This window comes from Rhinolophus sinicus, chromosome 5, assembly GCF_057876585.1.
Source record: "Rhinolophus sinicus isolate RSI-liver-muscle chromosome 5, RSI-T2T, whole genome shotgun sequence".
NCBI classification, from domain to species: Eukaryota; Metazoa; Chordata; class Mammalia; order Chiroptera; family Rhinolophidae; genus Rhinolophus; species Rhinolophus sinicus.
The window spans coordinates 66384905-66405431 of NC_142505.1; the positions used below are offsets into that span (position 1 = coordinate 66384905).

The following is a 20527-nucleotide window of genomic DNA, read 5'->3' on the forward strand; positions in this document are numbered from 1 at the left end:
ATACTATACTATACTATACTATACTATACTATACTATACAATACTATACAATACAATACAATACAATACAATACAATACAATACATACAATACAACACAACACAACATAACACAATACAATACAATACAATACAATATAATACCAGGTCTTATCAATTTTTGCTCCAAAAGACGCATTAGAGCTGATGGTCCGGCTAGGTTTTACCTTTGGGAAAACACAGTATCACATTGCCAACTATAATATCCAATTTCCTAATTCTCTTGGGGTATATAGATATTCTTCTAGTTCTACAAGAGAAAAATACTTCTAATTAAGCTCCCTCCCACTTGAAATTTCAGTCATGTAGAGCTAATTCTGTTTTCATGCTTGCCCAAGAAAATTGCTGACAATGAAATTTCCACTGTAAATATTCAGGATGATTTTTAAAATAGGTTGTTTCAAATTACTCTTTAGTGAACTTTTAAAACCACAATTGGAGAGATAAAGGTAATTAGAAATGGCAATGTAAATGGATTGAAATCTCTTAGATGTCCTCCAAAATACAACATACTCTGCTCTTACTCAGTTTCCCTCAGGATGTTGAATAGTTCAACCATTTATCATGACACATCACTCAATGCATTTGCACATCACAAGATATATTTCTGCCATTCCAATTAGTCTCCTACTGTGTCACAGGAAATATAATGTTAATCACAAGAGCAACAGCAGTTAAATTGAAAAAGTGTATATGAAAAGGAAATACAAAATTATAAATGGAAAGACTCTTTTTCAAGTCCTGGCCAAGCCATTTAGTAGTGGTGTGACTTTCAGTAAGTCCCTTAACCGCCTTTCCCCAGCTGTTATAAAAACTGAAATAATCATGAGAGCACTTGATAAGCTAAAAGCATTATACAAATAAAAGGGAATATGATGATTACAACTGCATATTTAATGGTTTAGAAGTTGTTGGCCCAGAGCATGGGAAGAAGAAGAATTGAAATCTAAATCAACATATGACACACATCCTATGAGAACCCAGCATCCAGAGGCCAGGTGACAATCGCTTTCTTGGAACAAGTGTTGCTAACATGGCCAATGAACATACCACAGTCTCTCCTCAAGTGATTAATTATCTATCCATTAATTGGATAAGTTCCTAAGGCCTGATAGAGATGCACTATGGCTAAAGACACCATTAACGCAGGTGGGAAATAAAATACAGCAAAACTTAAAATGAGATTTTCTTTATACCCTACTACAAACAATAATTATTTAATTTGAAACAGATCCTTGATTACTGGTGGTAGTGGATAAAAGTTTTAGGAAAACCCTGGATCAGCCAAGAAAAGCAGTAAATGTAGATTCAAATTCTTAAAGACTGTTAATCACAACAAAAAGTCTACATAAAAGATGCAGATATTCTTGAATTCAGTGTCCTATTTTTAAACCTGGAAAGAAAAAACTCAAAGATGTTGGAAGAGTTCTGTGTTGCTGGAATGAAATGCTAGGAAGCAACATTTTACAAAGATCTCAAAGGTATAACAGTTGTAGGGTAATTCCAATGTCAATTAAGGTTTTGCGTCCTCACTAATTTCTAGAATCCAAAAAGCACATGCCTAGCATAGTTAAAAACATACTCAAAAATTTTATATAAAAATGTCAAGTAAATTATTTAATCCTCAAAAAATTCAATACTCAAGTTCCAGTCAAGATGGTGGAGTAGGTAAATGCTGGGCTCGCCTCCTCCCATGACCACATCAACATTACAACTAAACTACAGAACAGCCTTCATTGAGAATCACCTCAAGTCCAGCTGAACAGAAGTCCTACCTCTAAGGACCTGCAGAAGAAGCCACTTTGAGACTGGTAGGAGAGGCAGAGACATGGAACGGGCTGGTCCCACACCCACGTGTGACCATTAAAAATCGTGAGGAATATATGTCTCGGCTATAGAAGTCCTCCATCTGCGGAGTGAAGGGTTCCAGCCCCACACCAGGCTCCCCAGCCCAGGGTTCCAGTGCCTGGAAAAGAAGTCCCTATAACTTCCGGCTGTGAGAACCAGCAGAGATTGTGGCTGAGTGAGACAGGGTAGCTGCAGTCCCAGGCATTCCTCTTAAAGGCCCCATGCATGAACTTACTCACTGATGGACTCACTCGCTCTGAGCTCCAGCACTGGGGTAGCAGTTCAAAAGGTGCCAGGGACATTCAGGGAGGAGCTGGGTTGTCTGACTTCGGGGCCAAAGGCTGGAGGGTCAACTTTCTTCCAGACAGTGTTGAGCCCTTCTCACACCCAGCCCGCACAGGTGGGAACCATACTATAGTCTCCATCAACCTGGCTAACACCATTCACACTGCCCTGTTCTAAGGGCCCACCTAACTTACAGGCCCTTAGAAGCTACTTCCAGTGGCTTTCCCATACAAATGGTCATTGTGGCTCACGCTGCAGACTTTCCTAAAATCTCTCAAAGGTTCACAAACCCCAACAAGCAGCATCTGGCAGCAACGTGCTCCATACCTCTGGATGACCAGCCCTAAGCCCAGCACTAGTGGCAGCCAGCCTTGGTTAGCAGCTTACCCTCTTCTAAGCACCTCCAAGCACAGCACAAGTGGCAACCATCTGCAAATCACTTTGTAGCTCATAGAAGGTGGCCCCAGGCCAGGCACAGGCAGCAGCTGACCTTGGCCTGCACCAGAGCCCCTCCAAGAGGCCCCAAAACAAACACACCTGGTGGCCAGCTTCAGACTACACCAGAGTACCACCCAATCACCTCCACAAATGACACACCCAAAAGACAGACTCAGCAGATACCAGAGCCCTGCTAAAGCAAAACCTGCCCTGTAGGGTCAGCCTCTGCACAATACTTCCTCCACTGCAGTCACGGCAAGTCCTCACAACCAATCAGCCTGAGGGTTAATCCTTCCCACTGATGTGACAACAGTAATCAAGACTCAACTACAACAGGAGGACACACACAACCCACATGAGGGACACACCTGGAGCACCCAGCTCAGGTGACCAGGGACACTGCACCCCTGGGCCCCACAGGACACCTACTACATAAGGCCACTCTACCAAGATCAGAAGACATAGCAGTTCTACCTAATACATAGAAACAAACACAGCCAAAGAAGCAGCCAAAATGGGGAAACAAAGAAATAGGTCCCCAATAAAAGAACAGAGCAAAGCTCCAGAAAAAGAACTAAATAAAACGGAGACAAGGAATCTATCAGAGGCAGAGTTTCAGTTGTTATAAAGATGCTCAATGATCTCAGGGAGAACTTCAAACGCCAAACGTTAAAGACAAAGAGAGAATCTTAAAAGCAATAATAGAAAAGCAGCTAGTTACCTACAAGGGAGCCCCCATAACACTGTCAGCTGATTTCTGAATAGAAACTTTGAGAAGAGATGGGCCCAAAATATTTAAAGTGATAAAAAGCAAGGACTTACATATAAGATTATTCTACCCATCAAAGCTATCATTTAGAATCAAAGAACAGATAAAGACCTTCCCAGAAAAAGAAAGAAAGAAAGAAAGAAAGAAAGAAAGAAAGAAAGAAAGAAAGAAAGAAAGACAGACAGACAGACAGACTAAAGGAATTCATCACGACTAAACCACTATTACAAGAAATGTTAAAGGGATTTCTTTAAGAAGAGGGAAAAAAAGATTAAAAATATGAATACTAAAAGGGCAATAACTACAGATCTGTCAACAATTACTTGAAATGTAAATGGATTAAATGCTCCAATCAAAAGACATAGGGTAGCTGAATGGAAAAGGCATACAAGAGACTTACTTCAGATCGAAAAAAACACAGAGATTGAAAGTAAAGTGATGGAAAAAGATATTTCATGAAGAAGGAACAGAAAAAAAAGTCATAGCAATACTTATAAGAGACAAGAACAGACTTTACAACAAAGGCCATATCAAGAGACAAAGAAGGACCCAGTAATCCCACTTCTGGGTATTTATCCAAAGAAATCCGAACGCTACTTCAAGGGGACATGTACATCCATATGTTCATTGGCTATTAACAATAGCCAAGATGTGGAGGTAGACTGGGTGTATGTCGATAGAAGAATGGATAAAGAGGAGGTGGTACATATATACAATAGAATATTGCTCAACCAGGGAAGGGAATAGGTTCTCATCATCTGCAACAACATGGATGGACCTGGAGGGTATTGTGCTGAGTGGAGTTAAGTAAGAGAAAGACAAATGCCATATGCTTTCACTTATATATGGAATCTAAAGAACAAAATAAAGAAACACACTCATAGATACAGAGAACATTTTGATGGTTACCAGATGGGAGGGGGTTGGAGGTGGGTGAAAAGGGGAAGGGATTAAGAAGTACAAACTGTTAGTTACAAAAATAGGAAATGAGATGCAAAGTATAGCATAGAGAATATAGTAAATAATATTTTAATAACTATATACAGTGCACATATATACACACACACACACATATACATGGTGTCAGATGGGTATCAGATTTATTCAGGTGATCACATTGTAAGGTATGTAAATGTCTAATGACTCTGTTGTACACCTGAAACGAACACAATACTGTATGTCAACTGTGATTGAAAAATAAAAAAACATTTTTTTCAATACTCACAGATAATGATCAGGATCAAATTTGGTGAGCTCAGCAGCCAGGCGTTTCTGCCTTCGTTCAGCTGCAGGAGTAAAATCTGGATCCTTAATATCGATAACATCACTGAATTCATCCTAAGAATACCAAGAAAGAATAATTGCTCTCTTATTTTAGCACTGAAAAATCTAATTTTGCACAAAATGCCACAACATGGGAAGAATCTACGTAATTGATCTGTAAGCCATAACAGTACCTGTGACATCTAGATGCAAATCCAACAAATGTTTGTTAAATACCTACTACTTGCCAGGCCCTGTTGGAAGTTTTCACATAAACTTTTCAAGATATATTAAGGCTATAAAAGTCTAACATAAAAACCAGAATAGAATAAAGTCCTGCAAGCAAACAGGAACATTTAATTCTCCACCATTTCCCATTTACTCCTGGAGATTTCAGTTATTAAAGGCGTGTCAAAATAATTTTCTAGACCCAGGATGGAGTTCCTACTCCAGGTGCCAGGTAAGCAAACCAAAACTTAGATAACTTTTGTGTCCCTCTAAATGCTCTGCTTGACCAGAAATGCAGTATATCCAGTCAGCCAATACCCAGTGTCAAGCCAACTCTGGATTCTATACTTAGTTCCTTATTCCTTCTCACCCCTAACAAGGTTGACTATGTGGCCCTAGCCAATTAGACATTTTCTGTTTTTCTCTTCCATGTTCCTAATTCTTTATCTTATAAAAGCTTCCTGACTTCTGCCCCATTTTCCGGTTCTGTGAATGGAGACTGTCCCCTTCATGAAGTGTCCAAGTTTGTTTGTATGACCTAAATTGTCTTCTTTAATCATTTAACAGACAAAATGGTTTGAATATCAGACATCTACACATAGACTTTCCTTTTGTTTCTTCCTATAGTCTAGCTCAGCTGGTCTCAAGGAGCACTATATAAAACTTACACACAAAACTGTGTACATTCTACTTTATGAGCAGATTAAGAATTTTTAAGGGCAACTTTGAAGTATATGACTTTCCATTTGAAAATTGAGCATAATTTAAAAATCTAATCCTAATATTCAACTGTACTGTAATCATCTTCACCTAATATATACATATTGATATGTAGCACGTTTCCTAGGGCAAATCCTACAGAAAGCAGGTGTATTAGGAAAACTGCCTAGTAAGATACCATCATATATATGGTCTTTTCTCTTGTGATCAGAATTATGAAGTAGAGAAACCTATACAATGAAAATATTCCTAAAACTATACTTTTTTTCTTTCTTCAACCTCACATTTCTACTACCAAACCCAAGTGAGAAATACAGAAACTAGAAGAAGCTTAAAGAATATTACCTGAAAAGAAATCAAGGGAAATAAATTAGTGGAGAGCTGTGCAGGCAAACTATTAATACAGATTTGTAAATGGAATGACAGGTTAGTGCCTATAATCAGGCCTGAAGTCTACTGCTTTAATGCAAAATCCCTACAACAAAGTGAACTGTATGGAATTAGCCAGGGAAAGACTAGGATAGAGTCCCCACACGATCAAAAGTTCTGCATAACAATAATTTAAAAAAATTCTCACCCTTCCTGCAATTCATTTAGCTTAAGTAGTATCAACAACATTTAATCTAAACACATTCTAATACAATGAAACGGCCCAGAGACCTTTTTGAAAGTCACATCCAGAATATCTTAATACTTCTAAACAAACATTCTGGGCAAAAAACAGATTACTGGCTTACAAAATTATAAAAATGTGTATTCCAAAACTTGTTTTTGCAATTTACTTTCTGGGGACTTAGAATGTATTTTCCTATAGAAATACTATTATAAATAGTGGTTAGATTCTCACAAGGGCAATCCACAAGTTTTATTCAATCTGTAATAAACTTGAAATAGAGTATTCACAACACAAACTGTTTAACAAGTGCTCAGCAATGTTTCCATAGGAAAACACTTCCAGAGTTCCAGTTTAATCCACCAGAAACACCTGTTCCCCCAGTAGTGCAACTTAGACTCTTCCTCTCTTCCCAGCCTTCCTCAACCTGCTGGAAATGTGCTCCTGTAGCCATAGAGCTGGAAAAGGTGCAGGGGAAGATAAGTTATACCTGCAGCCTTACTTCAGCTAGATGAATACTATAAGAGCCATTTCCTGTCTGTGGACGCCAAGTCCCTCTCCCCAGCACCTGTGAGTCACACCGCTTTCTTTCCTTCTAGCCCCAAGGGGTCTCCTGTGAGCTCTCTCTGTGTCTCTCTCTCTCTCTCTCTCTCTCTCTCTCTCTCTCTCTCTCTCTCTCTCTCTCTCTCCTGAAAGCAGCCTGATGAAGTAGAAAAAGTGTGACTTTGGAGTTAGACAAACCTGAATTTATTTATTTAAAAATTTTTTTTAAAGTATAGTGGTATATATTAGTTGTATTAGTTTCAGGTGTACAATATAGCGATTCATTTTTATACCTTATAATGTGATCACCCCACTAATTCTAGTAATCATCTGTCACTGTGTAAACTTATAACAATATTATTGACTATATTCCCCTTCTCCTTTTCACCCACCCCCCTACACCTTCCCCGCTGGTAACCATCCCTTTGGTCTGTTTCTATGAGTCACACAGAGAATGACAAATATTGACCATATGGTTTCATTTATATGTGGAATCTAAAACAAAACAAAACCTGAATTTAAAACCCAGCTCCATTCTAACTATACAACCTCTCTGAACCTCAGCTTCCTTACTGTAAAAATGAGTCTAGCAATTCCTCCATCATGGGGCCAGGTATTGCATAGTTCCCTCTTGTTGCTACAACAAATTACCACAATCTTAGTGGCTTGACACAATACACATTTTTTTCTCTGACAGTTCTGGAGGTCAGATGTCCAAAGTCTGGTTCCTTCTGGAGGCTCCAGGGGAGAATTTGTTTCTTTGCTTTATCCATGTTCATGACTGGCTGTCCTCATTCCTTGGCTCATCATCCCACACATCACAATGCCTTTCGTCCCTTGGCTTCCATCATCACGTGGCCTTCTCTTTTCTCATTTTGACCCTCTTAAAAGAACCATGTGGTTAGATTGGGACCATCTGGAGAATCCAGGATAATCTCCCCATCTAAAGACCCTTCACTTAATCACATCTAAAAAGTCCCTTTTTGCCATGTAAGGTAACATATTCACAAGTTCCTGGGATTAGCATGTGGACATTTTGTGTGTGTAGGAGGATATCATTCTGTATGCCACAGGGTGTTGTGAGGGTTAAACAAAATCGAGCACAGGGCTTGATACATTCAACAATGTCAGTTTCCTTTCTCTCTACCTTTCTATTCCAAGGCAGTTCCCTGTCACTCACTGACTTCCTACTGAGAGTACATACCCTCCCCTACCGTTCAGTTTCCTCACTTACAGCAATAAAAAAAGTGGAGGTGGGATTAAAATGTCCCATTTCATTACTTCATCTGGACCAGATATAAGGTCATAAATGTGGTGTAATCTAGGAGTCTTTGTAGACAACTCTGCATTTCATAGGATAAATGAAGCAGCCCCAGGCATTTAAAAACACTAATTGCTTGCCTTGTTCCTTTGTTGCTTTCAGTTTTATATCCCACATATAAGTGAAATCATATGGTTCTCAACTTTTTCTGTCTGACTTATTTTGCTTAGCATACGTAACTTTACTAACATTGTTACCCCAATAAACTTTTAATGAAAAAAACAAAACACTAATTGCACAGAGAATAAACTCAGACTCTTACCACAGCTCAAAGCTCTGTACAATCCAGCCCCCGTCTTACTCTTCAGCTTTATCTCCTACCTTCCCTTCCCGCTCAAATACACTTAAGCCACACACCAGACTTCTTTGCATTTCTGAACTCTGAGCCTTTGCACTCACAGTACCCTTCTCAGCATTCATGATTCAGCGCAAATGTCACTTCCTTAAAGGTGCCTTCTCTAGACACCCCAGCCAAAGTAGTTAGCATCCTGTGGTTTTTCATATCACCCCATCCTTTTTCACTTGTCACTATCTGAAATTATCTTGTTTATTTGTTTTTCACATGATTACAGTCTATCTCCCAAGAGAACATTCCATGAGGGTAGGGGGTCTGGCCTATCTTGTTCCTCACTGTATCCCAGCACTGTGCTTGGCATTCAGTATTAAATCTTTCATCCAGCAAATAGTGCATGAGGGCCTGCTCTGAGCTAGACACTGTTCTGGGTGCTGGAGACCCGGAAATAAAAACACAGACATGGTCCTTGCTCTCATGGGGATGAGAATTAAGGTAAGAAAGCAGTTATCCCTGCTGTCTCCTCCATTTCCTCGTTGCCTCCAGGCTGGGCCTCTAGACACAGCTATATAACATGCACCCATAGAACTTGAGCACCCAGGGCAGTGCAAGCCCATTCAGGCTTATCCTGTGCACAAGCACACACAGTGGCCCTGTTCAAACTGCACCCTCAAGAGAAACTGGGACAAACCAGAAGCAGAGTTAGCTTGGGGTAGAGAAATCTAAGGCATCAATCAATCAACCAAAAGGAAGGAAGAAAAGAGGATGAGAAATGTTAAACTACAGCAGGGCAAAAGTGATTTAAAAAAAAAAAAAAAAAAAAAAAAAAAGCATTCCCATGACCACTGTTATTGAAGGTATTTAAAGATGGGCACGGCTAAGAAAAGGTGGTATAGGATTTAAACCAGGCTTATGTGAGTTTCAGCATAGCTAAAGCAGAGACTGTCCAGAGAGAAAATGAAGAACAGTGCAAATCTGGACAGTGGGTCTCCTGAAAACAACGATATAGCTGAGGGAAGGAAAGGACCAGCAGCCAGAGTCCGGCAGCTGCTGGCAGCAGTGGTCCCAGCAACTTGCTGGCCTGGAGCCCAGAGACTCTAGGATTGTTGCTGCTGGCAGCCACCACCACCAGAAGCTGTCGTGAAGCCCTGACTTTGAGCTGCCAGGGCAGTTTTCCAAAGGCACACTGGTGGATAACAGCAATTACAGAAAGGAAAGAAAGAAGGGCATGTGTGTCAGGGCAGAGGGAAGGAATCTTGAAAGAGAATTTGTTTCAGCAAAAATATTTTTATTTTCTTCTCATTATCAGTATAAAATATAAAAGTTCACAAGCAAACACTCTGTAAATGGTTGGAGGAAAAAAACCATGAAAGACTATACTAATCCCTCTAAAAAGGGTTAAATTACTCAATTAAGAGAACATGCGTGGGTATTCAAATTATGGATGATGATTAATTTTGCTACATTTTTATAATGACTACACATTGCTTTTATCATCAGGGAAAAATAAAGCTATTTTTCATTTAAGGGGGTGGAATAAAGAAACTGTAAAATACTAGTAGAATATGAGTAGTCAACATAACTTTACAGATATTTTCTCACCCAAAGGCAGAAACAGCGAAACTCTAAACTTAAGAGAAAACACTACTTGAGAAAATGGTGATGTTTCTTAAATACATCATTTTAAATTAGAAGAGATGTTCTCAAAGCTTTTATTTATGCAGTAAGCATTTCAGTTTCTTTTAGCTATTTCAGTCATAGGAAAAGGGTCATGTTTTTAATCTTACATAATCACTCAGTTCTCAACCACATGGTATGAATGTCACAAATAGAGCATCTGTAAAGGCAAAAGGACTCTGCAAAGAATCATAATTATGCTAGATTTTTGTAGCACATCTACCTTAATACTAAAGGCATCCTTTAATTATTGGCATCTTGGTTCACACAGTTTCATAAGTTCTGATATTTCTGAATTGTCATGAAGACACCAAAGTCCTCGAATCTAATTCATGTAAGAAAACACAGTACTCTTTAAAGACTACATTTGTGTATTGGGGAGCCCACTGGTAAAACGTGCACCCAGAACAGCATGATGCCAGAATGGAAGAGGAACACAGAGCCGACACACTGAGCCCAGCACACCCGGGCCTGGGGGCACACCCAGCACCTGTCAGCGGCTGCTGTGCAGACATGGGAGGTGCACATATACCCAACCCCTGCAGAAGGTGAGCTTCAGGGCTCATGCTTTGAAAGATTTAGAAAAGTAATATGGACTGCAAACTTACCGCATTTTATTTATCCCCTATGAGGTCTGGCCAGCACCCATACTCAATACACTAGTGTTTCCACAGCAGAATTTGTGGATGTGCACACACTAAATGGGGAGGGGGAAGCTATTAAAAGACTCACCTCAGTTCAGATCAGGTTATGCCACTAAACTAAACATAAAAATCTTTTCATTTTAGAATTTTTTGTGATGCCAGTATTAACCATGAGGGGTTATAAACATTACCGCCTACTAGCGGTATTACTGTTTATGCCGTGTTTCCCCGAAAATAAGACCTAGTCAGACTATCAGCTCTAATGCATCTTTTGGAGCAAAAATAAATATAAGATCCGGTCTTATTTTAATATAAGACTGGGAATATAATATAATATAATATAATATAATATAATATAATATAATATAATATAATATAATATAATATAATATAATATATAATATAATACCGGGTTTTATATTCATTTTTGCTCCAAAAGACGCATTAGAGCTGATGGTCTCTCAAGGTCTTATTTTCAGGGAAACACAGTAGTACCCTTAGAGCTTTGTCACATGCATAGCTTTTTTTCCCTACATTGAGGGAAAAATGCGTTCAAATTGTTTAGAAAAGCAATGTTCATTCCATTAAAACGAAGAACAGTTTAATGATTTTGGACAAGCCAAATACTCGAGAATAATAAGTGTTAAATTCAATGGTTCATTTCTGATGGGGAAACAGAGGCATGCAATCAGGAAGGGATACACAGGGCTCTAACTGTGCTGGCAATGTTTTATTTTTTAATCTGGGTGATAGGTATCTAGGGATTTGTTACATTAGTTAACACAGTCAAAAAGATATAAAGAATATTTATAATAACTTCTTTCTGAAGTCAACCCAAATTACTTATTTAGTAAACATTTTCAGTAGACACAAGAACTTCTGACCTAACAGGAGCTTGCTTGGCCCATGCTCACAATATGGCACCCCTCCATCTTCTCAGCAACCTGGCAGAAATTCTTCTAAGTATCTTCCCTCAACAGTAGCAGCAATTAAGAAACCAAGTTCCCGTCCTCGGGAAGCATGTTCAATCCAAATGGACAGTCTGAGTGACTTTTACATTCATTCATTGACTTAGACAGGCAAGCCCAAAACAGACTGACCACAATCTAGCTCTCAGCCAAACAACTTAAGTCCATTGGTTATACTTTCCACTTTAGACAAAAACTGACTCTATTCTTTTTTTTTTAATTAAAGTTTATTGGGGTGACAGTGATTAGTAAAGTTATATAGGTTTCAAGTGTACAATTCTGTAGTACATCATCTATTTATCACATTGTGTGTTCAACACCCAGAGAAACTGACTCTATTCTTACTACCTCAGAGATGATCAGGGTATGTGATTATGGAGAGAGATTACAGAGAATCATAATTCAGCAGGAAAGTGTCTCAGATTTTTGAAGGAAATATTTCATCAGCATTATTTGCTCCTAAGTAAATCCCAATTTTGTTCCCTTTAAGGAATCTTGACAGCATTTTATATTTTTTCAAAGGCAGAGGTCTTTCTAGCATCTTATAGATGTTTTCAAAGTGTTTACACAATGTATCATCTCCTTAAATCTCCTAAATGGCTTTATAAAGTAGGCGAGCAATCTCTACTTTACAAAGAGGAGATGAAACTTGTTTGTGGTCAAATAATTGGCCTGGGATCCCAAATCTAAACAGAAGTAGAAGTGGGACTACAACACAAGCCATCTGCCTTTACTTGGTAGACTCACATGTCTTACTATAACAAACCACATTCTAAATAGAATTAACATCGTCTGCTCAGACAGGGATGAAGTAAAAACAAAACAAAAAACAGTTCATTACTGTTTCTTTCATTTAAAAATAATTAAGAACTCAAGTTAGTGGTTCACCAACACTTTCATCACATAACATTCTAGAGATACATTTTTTATAATACAACATAAGTACAAAATAATTCAAAATCTCTCCTCTCCATTTCATTCATTTCAATCTCCCTACATACCCTAAAATGAAGTAGACATTCCTGCACTGTTCAAGGAAGGAGAGAAAGTGATATCATTCCTTTTTAGCCTAACTGACATATAATAGGGTTTTAACAAGAGATTACATTCAACCTCCATTAAGAGTAAATAGATAAATGTGCCTACTGTATACCAAAAACTAAACAATTTGACCAAACAATGCAAAGTCATTCTTACCAGGAACATTCTGTCTCATTTATCTATAAAACAGAAGAAGCATCAGGCCATGAGTACACAATTTTCATTTTTCAGAAATATAAAACAAAGCTTTCCAGGAAGTATGGAGGGGGTTCCATTTTGTATTTTAGAAACCTAATGTCTAGAATACTGAATAGAGAAAAAACAAAGTGGAGAAAAAAGAAAGTAACAGAACGTCTTCCATCAGTAAGCACAGGAACACTGGACAGAGCAGCATTGATGGGAGCAAACACCCATGCAATGGGTGCGTACAAGGAGCTGTTCTTTGTGCTCTATGTCATCTCTATACAGTGCACAAAAAAACTCCCAGTATGAGCAGAACTGAAATGAAAATATCCACGTGGTGAAATCCTACAGTGCCCAGGTCTTTTAGGAAGACAATATACCTGCAACCGCTGAAACACTCCTGATCGTAAGTCTCCAAATCCATAGTGACACTGCAGCTTCAGAGCACTTTCAGATACCTCTTCATAGGGGAACTGCTCAATTTCCCAATCAAACTCTTCATCGTCATCTTCTCCTCCTTCCTCAGAAACTGAAGAAGTACCTAAGTTGTTAAATATTAATTTTTTAAAGTACTGGAATTCCCAAGTACAATTTGGGCAAGAAAACGTACAGAAAAAAATCCCTGCCTATGTTGCATCAAAAGACAGGAACAACAATATGCATAGCCCCAGAATTCTTGATAGCCCCAAAAATAGAATCAACCAACAGGTCCATCAACAAAAGGATGTATAAATAATAAATGCAATGAAAGTAATATGTGAATAGCCATATATGAATAAATCTCATGTTACATGAAAGAAGCCAGGAGGAGAGAGGGAGAACGAGGAGAAGATACTGGATGGAATTCCAGGATGTTAGAAATGTTCCATTTCTTGACTTAAGTGGTGTACGCTTCATGTAATTCATTGAATTGTACACTTCTAATCTTAGCTCAAGTAGTCAATATTTTCCCAAAGATAGAGATGCTGTTTCAATTGGTCCCAAAATGTGACCGACCTACTGGTTCAACAGAGTTCTTTATATCTTTAAATTATATGTAAACAAATTATCTATTTTCACGTTTTCACATGACCTTCTTATCACCTGAAGTATTCTCTCCAATTTCCTATTTGCTATATCCCTTTACCCTTAGCAACATATAGCATTCTTAATATTCTGTTTTTCTTTATTTTCTCGCAACTGCAATAAACATACCTATTTCTTCCACAAGTGGTTTTGCAGTCCTGGATTTTCTTGGTGCCAGAAGAGCAGTTAACATGTTCAGCCCCTCAAAATGCTGGCCAGGAGTTTCTTTGGGTAACTGAATGGTAAAGAGTCCTTAAAGATAAATTTGTTTCATGCTTAGCAAGATTAAAATATTAAAGACTTCACAAATGTATTAAAGAAATAGCTATCTTGTTAAAATATAATTCTATTTTATAGAGCTCCAAAATTATACCCTTATTGTAAACTTAGTGAATAAAAATCAAAAGAGAAAAAGATTCCAACAAGGTTTTTCAGAACCACTGATTCAGTTGTCACCTCTATAAGAAATTAATCTGTTCAAGCTACAGAATGCTTTAGTCTTATGCAGGATCACCTTAACTATTGATAATATTAGTCAAAACGTCTAAACGTCAAAACGTCTAAAACTCAATGGTTGAGAAGGTAATAGAATTAACCAGTAGCTACTTATAAATTTTATTTCTGGACTAGAGGGACAAAAAGTCAGAATATCTTATCCAATGAAGAACAGCAGCAGTTTCAAAAATATACAAATCTTAAATAAAGCAATTATGGCTTTAATAAAGTTCTTTGATATCTCAAGAGATACATCCCTAAAGTCTGCCTAAGGCAGACACAAATTCTATCTCTGTGCTTAGTTTCTTTCCTTAAGTGGGTTTACCAACTTCATCTAGGCTCCCTTATGAACTTATATTATTTACTACTCTTACATTTTAAAACATTTTACCTCTTTCAGTGTACTGAACCTTATCCTAATATATCAAATACAACTCAACACAAGTATTTTCACATACACAAGCTTTCTAACCCCCTGTGTACTTTTAAAATTTAATAGCTTTGTTGTAATATGAAACTTATCTGAAATTAAAAGTAGATTTACTACCCAAGAAGGCAGTTTCATTATATTTTATTATCACATTAATCATACTTCATTATTGGTTAGAACTTTGCCATTTAACTCTTTCATCCCATCTATCCTCCCTTACCCTGGTTCACTGAGGTCAAGAAATATTCACTGAATAACAAGAGTACACAATGTATTCTTATTCCATATCCAGTAACAGGAAAACCCAGAGGTTTCTATAAAGGGAAAATAAATGGTTTCATGCCTAGCTGAAATGAAGGACTTAATCAATCATGAGAAGAAAAATCAATCAGCCTTTAAATGCCACCTATGGACAGCTTCTCTCACACATACATGTTATTAAATTTAAGATTGAAATTGTACAAGAAAAATTTGATTCACAGCTAAAATCACCCACACCTTTGATCACCTCACACATTCTTTTACTTTTAAACACTTAATAAATGTAGAGGAAGTAGGAAATAAAACTACTAGAAAATAGAACCAGAGTATTTAATTTAACTTTACTTGGAAGAATATTGTGAAATACTTTAAAAGACTGAAGAAATTGTCATTGTTAAGAAATCCATAAATAACAACACTGAGCACTGTGAAACAATAGAGTGACAGGGTCAGATTGCACTTGCAATACACCTAAAAGGTCCTCGCAGTATCTTGAAAGATTTTTATGTAGTTGCTCTAACATGAAGAATCCAAAGGACAAAACTAACAAAAATTTCAAAATAAGTACCTTTATCTGCATCATAGGACCCTTGCTCACTTCCATTTTCTATAATTCTTCCAGGAAGGGTTAATCTGCAGATTTAATATAAAGTTTCATGAAGTTCTGAAATTACAAAGTATAATAAGTGACCATCAATGACAGTATACATTTATCTACTGAATCTATTGATCATTTTACGAGGAAATCCTTCAGCATTTTTTAACATTTTACAAACTAAATAACTTACATTTCTTCCCAAGTTGAGAAAAAAGAAATCAGAGATCACTCCTCTCTCTGTTTGAATACCCCCTAGTAACCAATAGATACTTAAAATTTCTTTTCAGCTACAGTAAGTATTAGTTATCACTATTGTTACAGTACTTCCTCCTCCTAGTGAATATAGCTGATGCCTGACACAGCAGGGGCTCAATAAAAGTACACTAATTGGTTTCCAAAAAAACACCCAAAAACAAACAAACCAAACAATGGGAAACAATAAAACCAATTGCTTGTATTAAACAAATTATTACTTTTAAAAAAAAAAGCAGAAAGCAAAAGTGTTATTTTCAGATCTACTATATGGGGATTTCCCCTTTTTTCATACTAAAAGAAATGAACTGATTTTCCTGTTTCTAGTTTTATCCCTGTTCAGTCAGTCTTCCACTGAAGCCCAAAATAATTTTTCTAAAACAGAAGTCTGACTGTCACTTTTTTATTTGAAAAAGTTTCTGTGGCTCTCTAACACTGTCTTAAATCATTTAAACTCACCAGTACAGTATATCAAGCCAACACCATTCCATTCCAAACTTAAACTCTGAGCCTCCTTTCCTCCCACACCTCCCTCTCCCTTGCTTCCTACTCTAACAGGAATAATAATAATTAATAATAATAATAATAATAATAATAATGACAACAACAATAACCTGGCAGACCCCCAAAGGCCCAGGGCTTCATAACCTAGTTACCTTTGACCCCAATGTTTCCTGGAGCTATAATGCACTTGCTGAACCAAGATCCCTTCTAAACCCAATATAAGGAGTTAGTTTACGGATAAATTAGTTATAATAGTTACAAATACTAACTTTACTATCAGAATCTGAACTAAATCCCAGCTCTGCCATTTACTAGCTCTGTAATGTCCTTTATACAAGTTAATTAACTTCAATTCCAATGCTTATAAACCTCATCTGTAAAAAGGGAAAAGTTAAAGAATGTATCCCAGGGTTACATGAGAAGGAAATGATAATTCAAACAGCTTGGTGGCTGGTACAGTATTCAAAAGATGTAAGCTATTAGAGGTCCAAGATGGAAGATTAGGTAAACATTATGCCTACTGCCTCCCAGGATCACATCAAAAGTACAAATAAATTATTGAACTATCAACCTTAAGAATCATCTGAAGATCAGCTAGACAAAACCCCTATAACTAAGGATATAAAGAGGCCACATCGAAAATGGTAGGAGGGGAGGAGATGCAAAACAGACTGACCCCAAACCGATAGACAGTGGTTGAACACCAGGAGGGACACCTCAGTGGTGGGGGGGCCCCCTGAAGAAGGAAGGGTCCCAGCCCCACATCAGGCTCCCCAGCCCTGCGGTCCTATGCCAGGAAGAGGAGTTCCCACAGCATCTGGCAGTGAAAATCAGTGAGGACTCTTGTCTGTCCATCTGGGTGAGACGGAAGGTGGCTGGAAACCCAGACACCCTCTTAAAACTATGCACACAGACACACTCACTTGCAAACACTCACCTGGTCTCTGGTGGAGGGGTAGCAACTCGAGAGGCACCAGAAACATATGGGAAAAGACTGAGATGTGTGGATTCATGGTGAGGGCAGGAGGGATAGGAGCCATTATCCCCAGGCGGAGCCTGCCTCATGTGTAGCCTACAGGAGGGTGCCATCTTTTCTATGTTGAACCCTCCACCAAAGGGTCAAACCTGGGACCACACTGGTCTGGTGAAATCTGCATGTGTGCACTGCCTTGGTGATGCCCTGGGTCCCTGCCCATCATGGCTGGTGTTGCACTGCCTGGGGCACTCTCAGCTCCTGGCCACCCGCCCTCCCCCACAAGCCACAGAAGCCTTTTACAGCAGCAGACAGTCCGCAGGGGCCCAGGAACTGTTGGTGGTGGGCAGTGACCCAGACCCTGTGCCGCAGCCTTTCTTGGGCAGCTCTCGGGGATCTGTGGGCCCGAAGCAAGCAGTGGCTGGCTGCGGTGTTCTCAGGGTGATTCACAGAATGGTCACAAGCCAGAAACTGCCCTGACATGATCGGTGGCTGGCTGCAGTGTTCTTGGGTGCTTTGTGAAGTGGTCACAGGCCAGCCACTGGCACAAGACCTGAATCTGCATTAACTGTAAAAACCACCAGCCACACCTTGTGACTCCCTGAGACCCTGCCCCACCCAGCTAGTGCTGCATCGTCAAAGGCATTCACAACGTCAGGTCAATCAACCCGGCCTACCCACCAAAGGAGGCTCTTTCAACAGCTGGGCCTATAGGCAGCTGACAGGTGGCAATAATCCTAGGGAGCCCTGGGCCTTTTGCTAAAGTGCCCCAGGTCCAATACTGGTGGCAGCCAGCCTGAGTTCACAGAGAGGCTAGCCTCACAGATACCTCTAGGTCCAGCACAGGCAGCAACCAAACGCATATAGCTTTGTGGCTCCTACCAGGTAGCCTCGGGACAGTCACAGGCCAGGCTGAAATTGGACTGCATGGGAGACGATCCTAAGAGGCACCAGAAACAACACACCCAGAAGCTGGCTTCAAACCAGAGCACTACCTGATTAGCCCCACAAGTGACACACCCAAAGGGGGGTCTCAACAGGCACAGAAGCCTGCAAATATGAATACCGCACTGAGGGGTCAGCCCCCACACATCAGATCATATGCTGTCGGCATAGCCAGTCCTCACAATCAGTCATCCTGGGAGGCAATCCCACCCACTCAAGTGCCAAAGCAATCAAGGCTCAACAACAACACACAAAACATTCAAGAGACACTCCTGGAACACACACAGGAGATCAGGAAGACTGCACTGATGGACCACATAAGACACTTATCACATGAGACCACCCAGCAAAGACTGAGAGACACAGGAGATCTACCTAATACATAGAAGCAAACACAGAGGCAGTGAGAATGAGGAAACAAACAAACATGTCCCAAATAAAAGAACAAAATAAATCCCCAGAAATGGAACTAAATGAAATGGAGACAATCAACCTACCAGAGACAGGGTATAAAACACTGGCTACAAGAATGCTTAAGGAATTTAGTGGGAATTTCAACAAAGAAATGGCCAACATACAGAAGGACATAGAAACCATAAAAAAGAAACAGTCAGAAATGAAGACTACAATAACTGAAATGCAGAATACACTAGAAGGAATCAACAGCAGATTAGATGAAGAAGAGGATCAAATAGCGATTTAGAAGATAAGGTAGTAGAATACACCCAATCAGAACAACAAAACGAAAAAAGAATTAAAAACAACGAAGATAGTTTAAGGGACCTTTGAAACAACATCAAACATAGCAACATTCGCATCATAGGAGTACCAGAAGGAGAAGAGATGGAGCAAGAGATCAAGAACCTATTTGAAGAAATAATGACTGAAAACTTCCCCAACCTGGTGAAGGAAATAGACATACAAGCCCAGAAAGTACAGCGAGTCCCAAACAAGATGAAACTCAGCAGGCCCACACCAAGACACATAATTATTAAAATGCCAAAGGTTAAAGACGAACAGAAAATCCTAAGAGCAGCAAAAGACAGACAACTCATTACTTACAAGGGAGCTCCCATAAGACTATCAGCTGATTTCTTAAAAAGACACTGCAGGCAGAAAGATATTCAAAGTAATGAAAAACGAAGGCCTACAACCAAAACTACTCTACCCAGCAAGGCTATCATTTGAAATTGAAGGAGAGCTAAAGAGCTTCCCAGACAAGAAAAAGCAAAAGGATTAATTACCACCAAGCCAGTATTACAAGAAATGTTAAAAGGACCCCTTGAAGGAAAATACAGGAGAAAACTACCAAACGAAGATCAAAAATACGAGTAATAAAATGTCAATAACTATATACAAATTGATAATGACTTTATTTTTTTTTATTTTTTATTTTTTTTATTTTATTGGGAAATATTGGGGAACAGTGTGTTTCTCCAGGGCCCATCAGCTCCAAGCAGTTGTTCTTCAATCTAGTTGCATAGAGAGCAGCTCACTGGCTCATGTGGAAATCGAATCGGCAACCCTGTTGTTAGAGCTCATGCTCTAACCAACTGAGCCATCCGGCCGCTCGATAATCACTTTAAATGTAAATGATTTAAATGCTCCAGTCAAAAGATATAGGGTAGTTGAATGGATAAGAAAACAAGGACCGAAGTGAAGTCATAGGAATGGCTGCAGCGAGGTAGACTTCTTGAGTTCTCCTCCAGAACTTACCACAAATTGAAAATCTATAACCCATTGAAGGACTCTCTGCTCATCACACAGAACAGCTAAGAGACTCGTATGATGAGGATTACTTGTAGAATGGCAAACTGGGCAAGCAGGGGAGAGGAAAGGGAGCAGAGTGGAGACAAGACCCGCATCTGCGGCTGTGGAGATGAGGCCCTGCCGGCATCCTCGGCTGGGGAGATGCAGGGGTTCCCAGGACGGAACAGAGACCACAAAAGCCAGGAGGCGGGCTCTTTCCCTGTATCCCACAGCTGATCTCTCCTACCAGAAGGGCAGCATATCCAGCATTTGAGGCAATAACCTCAGCTGAGACCTACAGCTGGGCCCTAGGTCGGACAACTCCATACCTGGCCCCTGCCCCCACTCTCGAATACTACCCCCGCCCTCCCAGAGAATCAAGCT

General features: G+C 39.3%; 1 protein-coding gene across 2 annotated transcripts in view; it reads right to left on the reverse strand.

The window, feature by feature from the left end:
- The window catches only part of SHQ1 (SHQ1, H/ACA ribonucleoprotein assembly factor), a 167230-nt gene that overhangs the window by 132737 nt on the left and 13966 nt on the right, over positions 1–20527 (reverse strand). The window contains exons 2-5 of one of the 2 annotated variants that reach the window (XM_019717052.2): positions 15691–15755; positions 14066–14188; positions 13252–13412; positions 4604–4716 (exon numbers count right to left, since the gene is read on the reverse strand). In XM_019717052.2, the coding sequence (XP_019572611.2) occupies positions 4604–4716; positions 13252–13412; positions 14066–14188; positions 15691–15755 (462 nt within the window). Of the gene's footprint in view, positions 1–4603; positions 4717–13251; positions 13413–14065; positions 14189–15690; positions 15787–20527 lie in introns of both variants that reach the window. The other variant, XM_088798545.1, reaches the window with a different exon arrangement.